Genomic DNA, 13901 nt, shown 5'->3' on the forward strand with positions numbered 1-13901 from the left:
AGGGGTGTGTGACTTTTTTTGTAAACGTAAGAATTCATACAATATTGAATGATTTTGTATCATTTTTTCTAACATATAAAGTAAAAAATGTATGATTCTTACGGTTTTTATTCTTACGTTTTTGAATAAATCAAGATTTAAAAATTGAATTCTTACGTAAAATTAAAACTAAGTTAAATTTATTTTTTATTTAATGATAAATGAGTATAACAACTAATTCATTGAAATCTTTAAAGTTCACTAATTCAGAACTAGAAAATGAAAAACTTCAGAAAAAATTAAACGATAGACTTTCAAATGATCGTATTGAAAAAATAAATAAACTAGCAGAAGTTGCATTTAATAATGAAATATTTGATGAATATAACCTTGAACTCAGTGATGGGCTTTAAGGACCCGGGATCAACGAGTTATGATTTATGAAATCAATTATTTGATTCATTCTTTCTTCAATAATTTCTATTCTTTTTGTTAAATCATCTATTTTCATTAATGAGGTGATTCTTGATTGAGGAATAGATTTCAAACTAACCACTCCTTTTATTTTTGAAATTTTGAATCCATCAACTTTAAACATTTTATTCAATTTACACGTTGTCAATTCTTCAAATAATTTTTTATTATTAGCATAATAGTCATTAAATTCTTCAACAGATGAAAAAATTTTTATTTCAGTAATTGGTTTAACAACGTTTATTTTTTGTTGAACATTTTCACTTTCATTTATTTCTTCCTCCTCTGTTTCATTTATTTTTAAAATCGGTTTCATTTATCATTAAATAAAAATTAGAATATAAGTGATGAAATATATTTTTTAATTAATATTAAATCAGAAATGGCTGCAGGATTCTTTAAAAAGTTATGGGAAGGAATTAAGAAAGCTGCAGGTTGGGTTTATAAAAAGGTTATTAAACCTGTTGCAAACTTTTTGGCACCAGTAGCGAAAACGGCAGGAACTATCATAGGTGGAGTATTAGGTACAAAAGCAGGTAATCCGCGATGGGAGCACAAGCAGGTAACGCAATTGGTGGAATAGCTGAAGGAATACTTAATAAAATAGGAGGTAGATAGTGGAAAAATAAATATTATTTTTATCTTAGTATCGGTTGTAGTCTTTGATAAACTTTTTCTCCTTTATTTAATATTTCTCTTATTGGGGCGCTTTTGGTGTTATTGATTCAGCAACGTCACTAATTGCTTCTTTATTCTTAAATATCCAATTTGCTCCTTTCTTCATTGTTTCCCAAACTTTATGCGCTCCTCTTTTTACTTTATCCCACAGTTTCTTAAATATACCTGCAGCCATAGTTGATTATTTCATTAAAATTAAAAATTCATTTTCATCTTTTAATTTTGATTTTTTATTTAATAATAAATGACGACTAACTATTTGGTGCCAAACACTAAACCGATTAATGGAAATGTGTTTCATTCATTCGAAAAGATAAATGAAATATTCGCAAAGAATGAGGTAGAAGATATTATAGAGAACTTGAAAGTTCATGCTATGACTCTGATGCTCCATATTTTGATGATAAACAAACTCATTTAAGAATTACAAATCCGCTCATGATGTGAACCAATTAGGTGACACATATATTAAGCGCAAAGTTAAAGCAACTCTAGTTTCAAATAAAGCTTTCACATGTGATGCCAGTTTTAAATGCATGCGTTTATTCGTTGGTTACAAATCATCAAATCAAAGCTTTAAACAATTAGAAGTAGAAACCGAAAGAGGTGATGCCGGTTATCTTCAGATGGATTGTGCCCGTGAATCTTTCGCATTTGCAACATATAAACCAAAATCAGAAAGGAAAGTTAAAAGTTTGTTCATTCGTTATATAATAATGTTCAAAATATGATAACTCAGTATGTGGTAAATATATTGACCCTTCAGAAGTTTTCAAGAAAGCAAATGAACGAAGTTGATATCACTTTTGATATGATTATTCCGGTAAATGATTTGTTAGCATTTCAGGCGTTCGATGATTATCCTAAATCATTTGGTGAATATCATTCTTAAATATTATGTTTTCAGGATACTTTAGTATTTTGTCAGGTTGACCCGTTAAGAGTTGCTGATTTACAAAATTACGTTTATGAAAAGATAACTGATGAAAATTATGAAAAGATTATGAATCATGTTTATAAATATGATCGCAAATTCCAACAAATCGGACTTCCTACCAAATTAATTACAAGCTTAGCCGCTACATCTGCTGACGCAACAGTTGATGACGTTATTATTTCATGCACAAAGATGGAAGTTTTAGAGGATAAATGCATTACACCAGGATACGGTTTAATTGAAGAATCAGTTAAAGCAATACCACGTTTATTCAGTAAGGAAGATCCATTCATGATTCCAGCTCAACATATTGACGTTCGTTCACTAAATGGAGGTTGCATCACTCCTGAAGGTATTAGCTCAGATTTCTCATACGCTCTTCATAATGTTACAGATGTTGTGTTAACATTTCCGAAGAATGCAATGCAAAGAACAGTTTTAGAAAATCCAATGCTTCGAGGTCTTCAGGTCACTATAGATTCCAGAAACTTCCCCGATCAAGCGATGACCACAGTGGGTGACATATTCTTTACACGTATGCTTCAAGCTTCTGATTTAGATGGAGTGAATGAATGCACGGAAGAATACGAGGACTCATTAACTAGACCACTGAATGATGATGATGGCATGCCATTAGCTAGAACATGGAAAGACCAAACTTCATTCTTATGCACTATTCCAGTTCAACGTGATGGAGCGGGTATATTCTTTGATGGATTAGAAACTTTCAACTCACAAGTTACAGTACAAGTGAAAGCTTATCCAATCATTCAGGGTGAAAATGACACTTACTGTTCAAAAGTGACAAATCCTCCTCAGGTTTGGTTTACTAGGACTACGTATTGGACATGGACACCGGATGAAGGTTTGAAATATCATCCAACAGGTACACCACCACAGTATAGAAGTTCATATGATGAAATATTGATGAATAGAAATGTTTAAAATTATAAATTTATTTTTGATTAAATGGATTTCAATTCTGAAGAATTAACAGATGTATATAATACCTACATAGATGATATGATTAATGAAGCATTGAGTGATAATAGAAATGCTCTATCTAAGGAAAAAATTAATGAAAATTCCATATTCTGAATGTTACTTAAATTCAATCACTGCAGCAATTGGTAAACAGAATAAAGGTAAAACATTAACGATATTAAAACAAATTATCATTATTGCTAACACTTCCCCCTATTCACATGTGTTAATTTATATCAACCGTTCAGGTTCACCTTCAGATGATACATTTGAATCTTTAAAGCATTTAATCAAAATTCCAATTATTTATTTATCACAAGAAGAAGCAGAAGATTATTTAAAAAACTTTTTAATGTATAAAGAATTATATAATACAATCAAGAAGCAAGGATTAGAGGATAAAATTATTGATAAACAAAGGGATGAATTATTTGAAACACTTTCTATTTCAAATTTTGATAGAGAATTTTTGCATTCACTCATTTTTCTAGATGATGCGGTGAAATCAAAACTAATAACTAATGAGAAATCATATTTTAATCAGTTATTAACTCAATGTCGACACATTCAGTGTTCATTCTTCATGGCTGTTCAATACTTCAAAGCATTAAGCACAAACATTAAATCAAATCTATCAACACTTTTCATTTTCAGTGGGTTTAGTCGTCAACAGTTGAACGTTATGCTTTATCAAGTGAATTTACCAATGAGCATTAATGAACTTTACACACAATATCAACAATTAGGTGAACATGAAAAAATAATAGTTGATTTAAATAAAGGAGGTGTTAAATTTGATTAACTTTTTATAATTAATTTTTATTTTTTATTTATAATTAAACATGACAGAAATAGCAAATCTTCTACAGGTTCCATTAAAACAAGGAACAAACAAAAAGGGTGCATATAATAGAACTATGAAAGTTCCTGATGGAATGAAAGAATTAGTTCATATTGTTGCTGGTCTTCAAAAAGATGTTAAACAAATGAGAAACGTTTTAACATTACCAGAAGCTCAAGCATATGCCAAACGTCATGGTCCAAATTGGGAAGCACATGAAGCAGACATTACAGGACCAAATGGAAAGCCTGATGGTATAAATGAAGTTTTCGTTACTGATGGTCAAGGAAATATTAAAGTCATAAATGGGTATAAATTAACAATGACGGATTATCCTAAACGTAAAGCATATAATGAAAGTTATCCTATGCAATTTGATGAACATGGAAAAGCTGTTAAACAATACATTGGAGAAGGTGAAAATGGTCCAATTAATTCATACCGTTATAATCCATATTCTTATTTCAATGAAGAATTAAATGCTGTTGAAGAGGGACCGGATGGATTACCACGATATGTTCATCAGTTTGATGGTCAATATGCAAATATTAGACCTGAAATTCCAGCTAAGAAATTCTTTAAAGTTGCTTTATTCGATCCAGTGTTCAATGAACAGAAAGAAGCAATGAAAGCAGAATTTAAACCAATTCAAGTGGCAAGAATTTCTTCATCTTCACTTTCAGAAGCGTTCAAGGAATTGATAAAGAAACCACTTTATTCTCAACAAGGTTATAACTTTGATTTAATTAAAGAAAGTGATAGACGTAAATTAGAAAAATCAGATGGTTTTAAGAATGCATGTAATGAAATGATTAAAGATATTGTAAATGATAAAATAAGACTGGAAGAAACTCAAAGCAATATCAATAACATAATTGGTGCAGTTACAAAGAAAGTATAAGCAAACAAGGATGAACCTTGGGATATTACCGTAACAACTAAATAAAACTTTAAATATATTTTTCTTTTTTTATTCAATTATAAATGAGAAGACGTTTCACAAGTCAAAAGAACACTAACGCAAAAGCAGAGATTACGGTTGGTTATAACGTAAATGATGATAAATCACGAATTATTCAAAATGTTAAAGTTAATGTTAGTCCTGAATTAACAAGGTCAGCAACTCAACCAAATTTATTAACTCGTGACTTACCAAAAAAGGAGGAGGAGGAAAATAAAGAAGATGAACCCGGTAAAGAACCCGTTGAAATTCCCACTTATCCAACATACCCCCCGCCTCTTTCATCAAACATTGAGAACCCAGGAATCTACGATTTCAGTCGCAATGCGCCATATAAAATAGACATTAATTCAGAATTAATGAAAATTTACCGTGATATAATAACTGATAATTATGATTCAATAATAAATTTAATTGATCAATCCGGTTTAATTATTTTACCTTATGAATCATTAATTCACATTATCGCCATTCTTTGTGATGTTCAAGATTCAGACGTTAAGATTCAATTTTTCATAGATGATGAGGTTTCATGCTGCGGAACAGTTGCAAAAATAAATCCTATAAAGGATATTAGCACAATTAAGATATCAAAGAACGGAACAACAACTGAACTTCATTTAACATATAATGATATTTATAATAAAATAGTTGATGAATATAAAATATCACTTGAAAAATTCTTTGTTAAGGCCATTTAATATTCAAGCATTAACATTATTGAATAATAATCCTTTGAATCATAATCAATAATAATTGACCTTTCACCAGTTTCTATCGTTTGTTTTATTTCTTTTTGTTCCCCACTATCTGGATCGGTCATTGTAATTGTTTTTGTTATAGTATCAGCTTTATCTTTAACTTCAATCTTTTTTCCATCAGGATATTTAAACCAAAATTCCAAAAATTCGATATTGTCAATCTGTTCATATTTTAATCTATCAATTACATTTTTAATACCATCTGAAAATCTTATGAAATGGTCATTATATGGGTTTGATTGAACTAAATTTGAATGAAGTGAAATATAACCCGATGATGAATATGACATTGACTCATATTTTCTGAAAACACTAAAATTTATAACATGAATGAATTTCTTATTCGTTGAATTTATGAATTCTTGAGGTAATCTTATCTAGTTTTATTTATCACTGGAAAATAACGCTTTACCATATTTTTAATTGTAATAAAAATGTCAATTATCAATATTATTTCGAATAATAACTGTGAATTAAATTTAACAGTTAGCGGAATTTATAATGTTACTCTCGTTTCTGTGAGTGGTAAATTTAATCCCATTCTTTTAGACCCTTCAGATTATATATCATTTATTAAAGATGACCATGAAAAAACGTATGATATGTATATAAATAATGTGATAACGAAATGGGATATTAACATGATTTTAAGTTATTTAAATGAATCATTTATCGTATGGTATGAAGAAAATTTTAAATCAAAACCTGATAAACTTTTTGAACTTGATGAAATAAATAACCTTATTAAATTCCCGCTGAAAATTAAATTTTGTACTCCTCATTTCGTTCATTGTTGGGGATATTAAATTTTGAAAAAGATGTTGGGGATGTTTTGTATTCTGACACTGGTTCCAATTTCATTTTAATCAAATGTGATAAAGTTAATACCCCAATGAGATTTTCACATCAAACATTAGACCCTAACTCTTACCCATCAATACAAAACATTTTATCCATCAACTTAAACACATTTTCTTTATCATATCCGTTTCAATTATCCGGGAATTCATTTATTCTTCATTCAAAAGATTTATCAAATATTAAATTTAGAATAACTGACCTATTTGATTGTGATTTAGAATTCATGAATGAAATATTATGGCAATTTCAAATAGAGAAATAGCCGATGAGATGGATTAAATATATTATTTTTAAATCATAATAAATGATTAAACAACAGCAACCACAACAACTTAAGGCACAAAGCACCCAGGTCCCTCAGACCATTACATACGCCATATATGCATATAATTCAAAGACGGCAGAACAAACGCAAAGGTTGAAATATGGAGATTTGGAGATAATATTGAAAAATGACCATTTCGAATTCGTTTGCAAAGGTGGTGCAGTGATATCAAATATAAAAGAAATTTTATTTATGAATTCAAAAATTAAAGGAATAACGGATGATATAACATCAATTCCACCAGAAGAACAGAGATATTACGCATTAAATGCATTTCCTAAAGTTTTGAAGATTGGAAGATTTAATTTAAATGAGGAATTCATAAAAGGTTTCCTAAATGACATAATGGAGAAAGCAGATAAGGAATATGTGGATGAAAAAGATAATGAAATTAAAGAAATGGTTAAATGGTATCATGAATGGACATCAAAGATTTTAAAAACTAAAGCTGATACAGGATGGGTTTCAGGATGTTTAGACCTTAAAGCGGATAAAACATATGTTAATGATGAGTTAGGGAAGAAAGCAGATAAGGAATATGTGGATAGTGAGTTAGGGAAGAGGACAGATAAGGAATATGTGGATGAAAAAGATAATGAAATTAAAGAAATGGTTAAATGGTATCATGAATGGACATCAAAGATTTTAAAAACTAAAGCTGATACAGGATGGGTTTCAGGATGTTTTAGACCTTAAAGCGGATAAAACATATGTTAATGATGAGTTAGGGAAGAAAGCAGATAAGGAATATGTGTAACGAAATATACCAAAGTTTGATAGGAACAAAAATATTGAAACTATTGTTGGCGACTTTTCTGTCAATGAAGAAAATAAATATTTTAGATGGGAGTTTGTACACTCCTTAAGAAATGGTATACGGTATAAACTCATTCCGAAAAATAACAATGAAATGTATGTAAGTTATAAAAAGAATGATGACACACAAGTTAAAGTTCCATTAGACAACAACTGTTACTTAAACTTATATGGAGACGAACAAAAGAAATATTTAAGAGTTTATGAAATGGCAGATATGACATTGCCTGACCCAGCTCCAGCACCATATTATTATGACTATGGAGATGATCAGAACACCACATGTAGATGAACAAAAGTTAACATTATATTTAGATTATTATAGATATAAAAGATATAATGCAATAGAAAAAACGAGAATAGTATATTATTATACAGATGACAGAAATAAATATTATAGTCAAGATTTTACCTACCCTGAAAACATAAGATTATATTATAAAAAATATTCTGACACAAACCAGAAGAAACCTGAAATAGTTACACTATATTTTAAGTTCAAAAGAGACAATCCTATAATATTCATATGTTTGATTTAATGAACCCAGTAGGTTCTATTTATACATCTATGGATGCAAGAGGTCCTCAAGTAATGTTTGGTGTTGGTGCATGGGAACAAATAGTTGACAGGTTTTTGTATTGTGCAAACTCTTCAAAGGAAACAGGGGGAAGTAAAACGATTTCAGGTGAAAATTTACCTGCACATAGTCACTACATAGATTTAAGCACATCTCAAGCAGGTTGGCATAAGCATAGATATTGGATTGGTCAGGAATGACAAAAGGTAAAGGATATGATGTTAAAGACGACGTTAAGTTTGCCATAAATTGTTACTGGAGTGACACTCAGGGAGAAGGAAACCATACACATTTCGTTTCAGGATATACACAAACAACGGACAAAGTAAAGAATACATGCCGCCATTTATGACTGTATTCGCATGGTATAGAGTTCAATGAACACACTTAACCCAAAGGGTTTAGGCTTACCGAATGAACTAAATATATTTTATGTCTGTAATTAATTAGGTAATGAAGTAATGGATGAACTACAGAAAAGAAGTTAAAAGCTTGGGGTCGTTTTGTACAAAAATATTGTGAGTAAATGATTTAGGTTATTCAATAATTAATTATTTTTGAAGAACTGAAGGGTCACCAGGTCACCAGGTCACAGGTCATTTAACTTCTCTGAAAAAATGAGACAACATGACATTTTGACAACAACACAGAAAATGATTTGTCATGACTTCATCGGAATGAGTGTAAATGACCCAAAAATAAAGTTAGTTTTAAAATTATTTTATTTTTTTATTTTGTATGTAAGAACAGAAATGTCAGTCGAAGCAAAACATTCACGAACAAATCTAATGGCGAAACATTCACAAAAGGCACTTATAACGGTATTGAAGTCTTACGTAGAGACAAGGATGGTTACATTAATGCACAAAGATGGCAAGAGAAGCAGGAAAGTTAAACCATTTAAACAGATTTCTCAATAGTGCTAAAATACAGGAAATTCTTGAGTTTTGGATGAACGAATACGGTGGAGCCAAAAGTGGCTCGACCTCAAAACAAGCATTTTATGAGCTTACTAAGGGTGTTATAAATGAATTCAAAGGTATTTACATACATCCTGACCTCGTTCATTTTGTTGCTGAATGGTGCTCTGTAAAGTATGCATTTTATGTCAAAGATATTATGGACTCCATAGACAAGAAAGTTCATGAGAAATTAGATGAAGAAGAACTTGAAGATACAGTAGAGAATGCTAAACCTTGTTTGAAGAAGAAGTTGGAAAAATGTGCGAAAAACAATTAGAACATGAACGTGAGATATGTTATGGTTATAGAGATTCTCCATACGAACTAGACCAATGGGAACAAGAAAAATTAAAGAGAGAATTTAGAGAATATGAACTCGCTAAGATAGCATTAGAAGCTGCAGAAAAGAAGTTAAAAGCTTGGGGTCGTTTTGTACAAAAATATTGTGAGTAAATGATTTAGGTTATTCAATAATTAATTATTTTTGAAGAATTGAAGGGGTCACCAGGTCACCAGGTCACCAGGTCATTTAACTTCTCTGAAAAAATGAGACAACATGACATTTAGACAACACAGCAGGGGAAGGCAGTTATGAATTATTTTTGAAGAATTGAAGGGGTCACCAGGTCACCAGGTCACCAGGTCATTTAACTTCTCTGAAAAAATGAGACAACATGACATTTAGACAACACAGCAGGGGAAGGCAGTTATGAATTATTTTTGAAGAACTGAAGGGGTCACCAGGTCACCAGGTCACCAGGTCATTTAACTTCTCTGAAAAAATGAGACAACATGACATTTAGACAACATCACAGAAAATTTGATGCAGTCCAAAAATAAAGTTAGTTTTAAAATTATTTTTATTTTTTTATTCCTATATAAATGACAGCAAAAACAACAACAGCAACTTTATCGTTTCTGATGAAAAAGTTATTGATTCATTAGTTGCGGAATTAGTTGTGGCAGAAACTAAAACCCTCAACGAAAGAATTGGTGAAAACATGATTGATTTACATAACTACCTCAAACATGATGGAGGAAGAGGAAGGAAAACTGGTACAGCTTTATTAGTAAATAAAATTTCAAATTTAACGATTATAGATGTTGATATCAATAAATCGTACAATGATGAACTTAAAGAAACAGTTAGAAAAGACATTTTATCAAAACTTTCGGATAAAGATGTTATCGTTAAAACCGCATCAGGAGGTCTTCACATTTATTGCAACACTAATTTCTTCTATTCAACCTCGAACAGAATGATTAAATGTTATTCCTGCAATGATTATGATATCGACATAATGACTTCAATGGATGATTCAAAGCGTTCATTAGTAGTCATGGCTGATTCAAGAGTTCGCAAGAATGCATCAGAACCAATCAATACATACTCATTCATTCGTGGAAGTTACGATTCAACATTAACTAGAACAGTGAATGATATATTAAATGATTTGAATATTAAGGTAAGAGTTGAACAGAAGAGCGAAGAAATAAAGAGTATAATGAATGAAAACAAAGATGTAAACATTGACGATAAACTAGCTCAGAGCATAGTTGATGGCATCTGTGATTTTGAAGTACATAATGATGGTGGAAACATGAATTTAGAAAAAGAAATAACATTATTCACACTGTTTCAAGCTATTAATTCGTTACCTAATCATTTGATTAATGAAGCATACGATAACGTTTATAACTTCTGCAATTTAACAGAAAATGCAAAAAGTAATTTTGAAAAAGCACGTAGTAGATATGCACATTTAATGACTTCTCCATTTGTTTTGGTGAAGATTCTAAAACTTTATCAAAAGGAATATTATGATGAATATGTTTTACCTTTATTACGTAAGCCAAAAATAACATTTGATATCAAACTTGATGACTCGTTTTTGATAACAGATATTAGACGCAAGGCTGAAAATCATCAGTATAAAAACAGTTCTGAAGTAATTGAGGATTTATCACGTGTAATTCGTTTTGTAGATTGTGGAAACAAATACTTCATTCAGAAAGATTACAACATACACGACAAAATGAATCAAATATCATTCGTTCTTCAATCAAACATGAAAGAGTCACTTAAAATGATTAAATTATTTAAAGAAGAAGGTAAAACCATAACAGCATGGGATGTACTACTAAATCAATTGTCTTCATTAACCGTTAAGGGTGTTTGCTTTAAATCTGATTCTCCAGATGTTTTCTCAACGTTTCAAGGTTATAAATACAACGTTCTCGAAAAGCCTGATTACTCAAATATTGAAATGTTTATGAATTTCATTAAAGAAGCCATTTGTGATAATAACCTTGAAGTGTATAAATACCTTCTCGGCTGGATTGCATCAATAATTCAACATCCTGGAATCAAGAATGAAACAGCAATTATTTTGAAAGGACTTCAGGGAACAGGTAAAAACAGATTTACAGACATTATTTCTGAACTTCTCGCCGGTTATTCATGTAAAAACATTACTGAAATAAGTGAGCTAACGGGTAATTTCAACTCAGTAGTTGAAAATAAAATGTTTCTTGTACTTAATGAACTCAAGAATGTAGGTGAAGACAGACTCGCAAACTTCAACGCTTTGAAATCAATTATTACGGACAATGAGATTAGAATTAATGAAAAGAATCAACCCAGAAAACTGCTCAGAATGTTGCAAACTTCATTTTCGTAACTAATAACGCTTACCCTGTCAAAATTGAAGTTGGAGACAGAAGATACGTAGTTTTAAGAGTTAATGGTAAATTCAAGAGTCAATTTGATTACTTCAAGAATTTAATGGATTCATGCACAAAGGAATTTTATGATAATTTACTGACGTATTTTATGCAATATGACCTTTCATCATTTAATGTACGAATCATTCCGATGACTGAAGCCAAACAAGATTTAATCGAGTTATCAACAAATCCTTTAGATGAATGGATAAATACACATTATGATGAATTATGTGCAGGTATGACGTGTAAAAATGCTCTATTCTGCAAACCATCAGACATGAAAGACAAAAACTTTCAAATGAGCATTAAGGATAAATGTGAAAGGAAACAAAGAAAAATAGATGGTAAACAAACATGGTATTATGTTTTGAAAGAAGAAATGAAAGGATTATATAAACAAATTGAACCAAACGATAATGAGGAATCATTTACTGACGATGAAATACCTGTGAATGAAGCTTTATAAAGTATGATTTGAATTTATTTTTGCATTAATCCCGCTGTGTTGTCAAAATGTCATGTTGTCTCATTTTTTCAGAGAAGTTAAATGACCTGGTGACCTGGTGACCCCTTCAGTTCTTCAAAAATAATTCATAACTACCTTCCCATGCTGTGTTGTCAAAATGTCATGTTGTCACAAACTTTAGAACGGCATAATTTAAATTTTTATTTTTATCATAAATGGATACCCCACAAGCTCAAAATTTACCACGAATCATAACAAGGGAGGAAATGATAAAAATGATGCAAGAACATGTTAAAAATAACAAACCACTAAAATTGAGAAAATGTGGTTATGCAGTAATGATGGAAAGAGAGATGTTGTCGAAGAGGAATAAAAATTAAATTTGGATTGAGTTTAAAAATTCATCTTTATTAAATTCATCTCTTCCAATCAATTTATTTATTCTATTAAATTCTTTTATTTTTGCTTCACTCAGTTTAATGATTGAACGGTAAGTTTCTAATTTTTCGATTATTTCTTTATCGTTTTCAACCTCACTGCATTGTGGCTTCTTTTTGTAATAGCATATTTTTGATTTAATTCTGTTTAGTTTCTTTCATATGAAACATTATTGGTATCTTCAATAATGAAACCACAATCACATAAAATTTTATAGGTTCCAATTGTTTCTTTTGATATTTTATCTAACAAATCAAAAACTTTATCAACACCTGTACATTTATTTAAATAATAATTTGTGTAAATATCATGGTCTTCTTTCTTAATCGTATTAGTTGCATATGTTACATTTTTCAGTGCTTTTTTGAATTTTTCAGAATCAAGAGGAGGTGAAAGTAATATACATGAATAATCTCCATCGTCAATAAATTGTAACTTATGTTTATGAATAAATTTTGTGCCTTCTTCTGAAAGTGTTTCATCTATTTCGCCATCTAATAAATTTTTAGTAGATTCCAAAAAGTAATTTTTATATCTTTCTTCATGAGATTTCTGAACTGCTGATTCTGAAGCTGGGATATTCATTAAACCCTCTACTTCATTTTCAACTTCTCTTAATTCCTTAATTTTTTCATCTATTTCATCTCTTATTTTTTCCAATTTCTCAATCTCATCGTTATAATATTCATCTTGTTTAATTTTTTCTTCAAAATATTCAGGAGGTGTTTCAAGGCTCTCTGGACCATAAAGAGGAATATTTTCCTGTTTTTCAACTTTTTTGGGATATAAATATCTCATTATAGCCTTTTTAGTAATTGGTCCGTTATATTTAAATTCATTCAACAATCTGGAAAACTCTTTCACATTCTGCATATATGTTGGATAAGAACCGTCTCCAAAATTTTCTAAAATATTTTCTAGTTCTGAATTAGTGAACTTTAAAGATTTCAATGAATTAGTTGTTATACTCATTTATCATTAAATAAAAAATAAATTTAACTTAGTTTTAATTTTACGTAAGAATTCAATTTTTTAAATCTTGATTTATTCAAAAACGTAAGAATAAAAACCGTAAGAATCATACATTTTTTACTTCATATGTTAGAAAAAATG

General features: G+C 30.0%; 4 protein-coding genes and 4 pseudogenes across 8 annotated transcripts, besides 1 other annotated feature; 7 read left to right on the forward strand and 1 right to left on the reverse strand.

Moving 5' to 3' along the window:
- Nucleotides 1–835: 835 nt before the first annotated feature.
- TVAGG3_0235590 lies at nt 836–1071 on the forward strand (annotated as a pseudogene). The gene has a single exon. A coding segment is annotated over exon 1 (236 nt).
- Nucleotides 1072–2437: 1366 nt separating this feature from the next.
- Nucleotides 2438–12521: a mobile genetic element.
- On the forward strand, nt 3405–3854 carry TVAGG3_0235610 (uncharacterized protein; the record flags this gene model as incomplete). Its single annotated transcript, XM_051227487.1, has 1 exon — nt 3405–3854. The coding sequence occupies one exon, from the start codon at nt 3405–3407 to the stop codon at nt 3852–3854; it is 450 nt and encodes a 149-aa protein (XP_051112473.1).
- Nucleotides 3895–4794, forward strand: TVAGG3_0235620 (uncharacterized protein; the record flags this gene model as incomplete). The annotated part of the gene is made up of 1 exon (XM_051227488.1): nt 3895–4794. One exon carries the CDS (start codon nt 3895–3897, stop codon nt 4792–4794), a length of 900 nt encoding a protein of 299 aa, XP_051112474.1.
- TVAGG3_0235630 lies at nt 6781–7667 on the forward strand (annotated as a pseudogene). Its single transcript has one exon. A coding segment is annotated over exon 1 (887 nt).
- On the forward strand, nt 7712–8219 carry TVAGG3_0235640 (annotated as a pseudogene). The gene has a single exon. A coding segment is annotated over exon 1 (508 nt).
- TVAGG3_0235650 (uncharacterized protein) lies at nt 8972–9090 on the forward strand (the record flags this gene model as incomplete). The annotated part of the gene is made up of 1 exon (XM_051227489.1): nt 8972–9090. A coding segment is annotated over one exon (119 nt), but the record flags the coding sequence as incomplete, so codon positions are not given.
- On the forward strand, nt 10040–11292 carry TVAGG3_0235660 (annotated as a pseudogene). Its single transcript has one exon. A coding segment is annotated over exon 1 (1253 nt).
- Nucleotides 12522–12935: 414 nt separating the features above from the next.
- Nucleotides 12936–13760, reverse strand: TVAGG3_0235670 (uncharacterized protein; the record flags this gene model as incomplete). The annotated part of the gene is made up of 1 exon (XM_051227490.1): nt 12936–13760. One exon carries the CDS (start codon nt 13758–13760, stop codon nt 12936–12938), a length of 825 nt encoding a protein of 274 aa, XP_051112476.1.
- Nucleotides 13761–13901: the final 141 nt, after the last annotated feature.

Source organism: Trichomonas vaginalis, chromosome IV, assembly GCF_026262505.1.
Source record: "Trichomonas vaginalis G3 chromosome IV, whole genome shotgun sequence".
NCBI classification, from domain to species: domain Eukaryota; phylum Parabasalia; order Trichomonadida; family Trichomonadidae; genus Trichomonas; species Trichomonas vaginalis.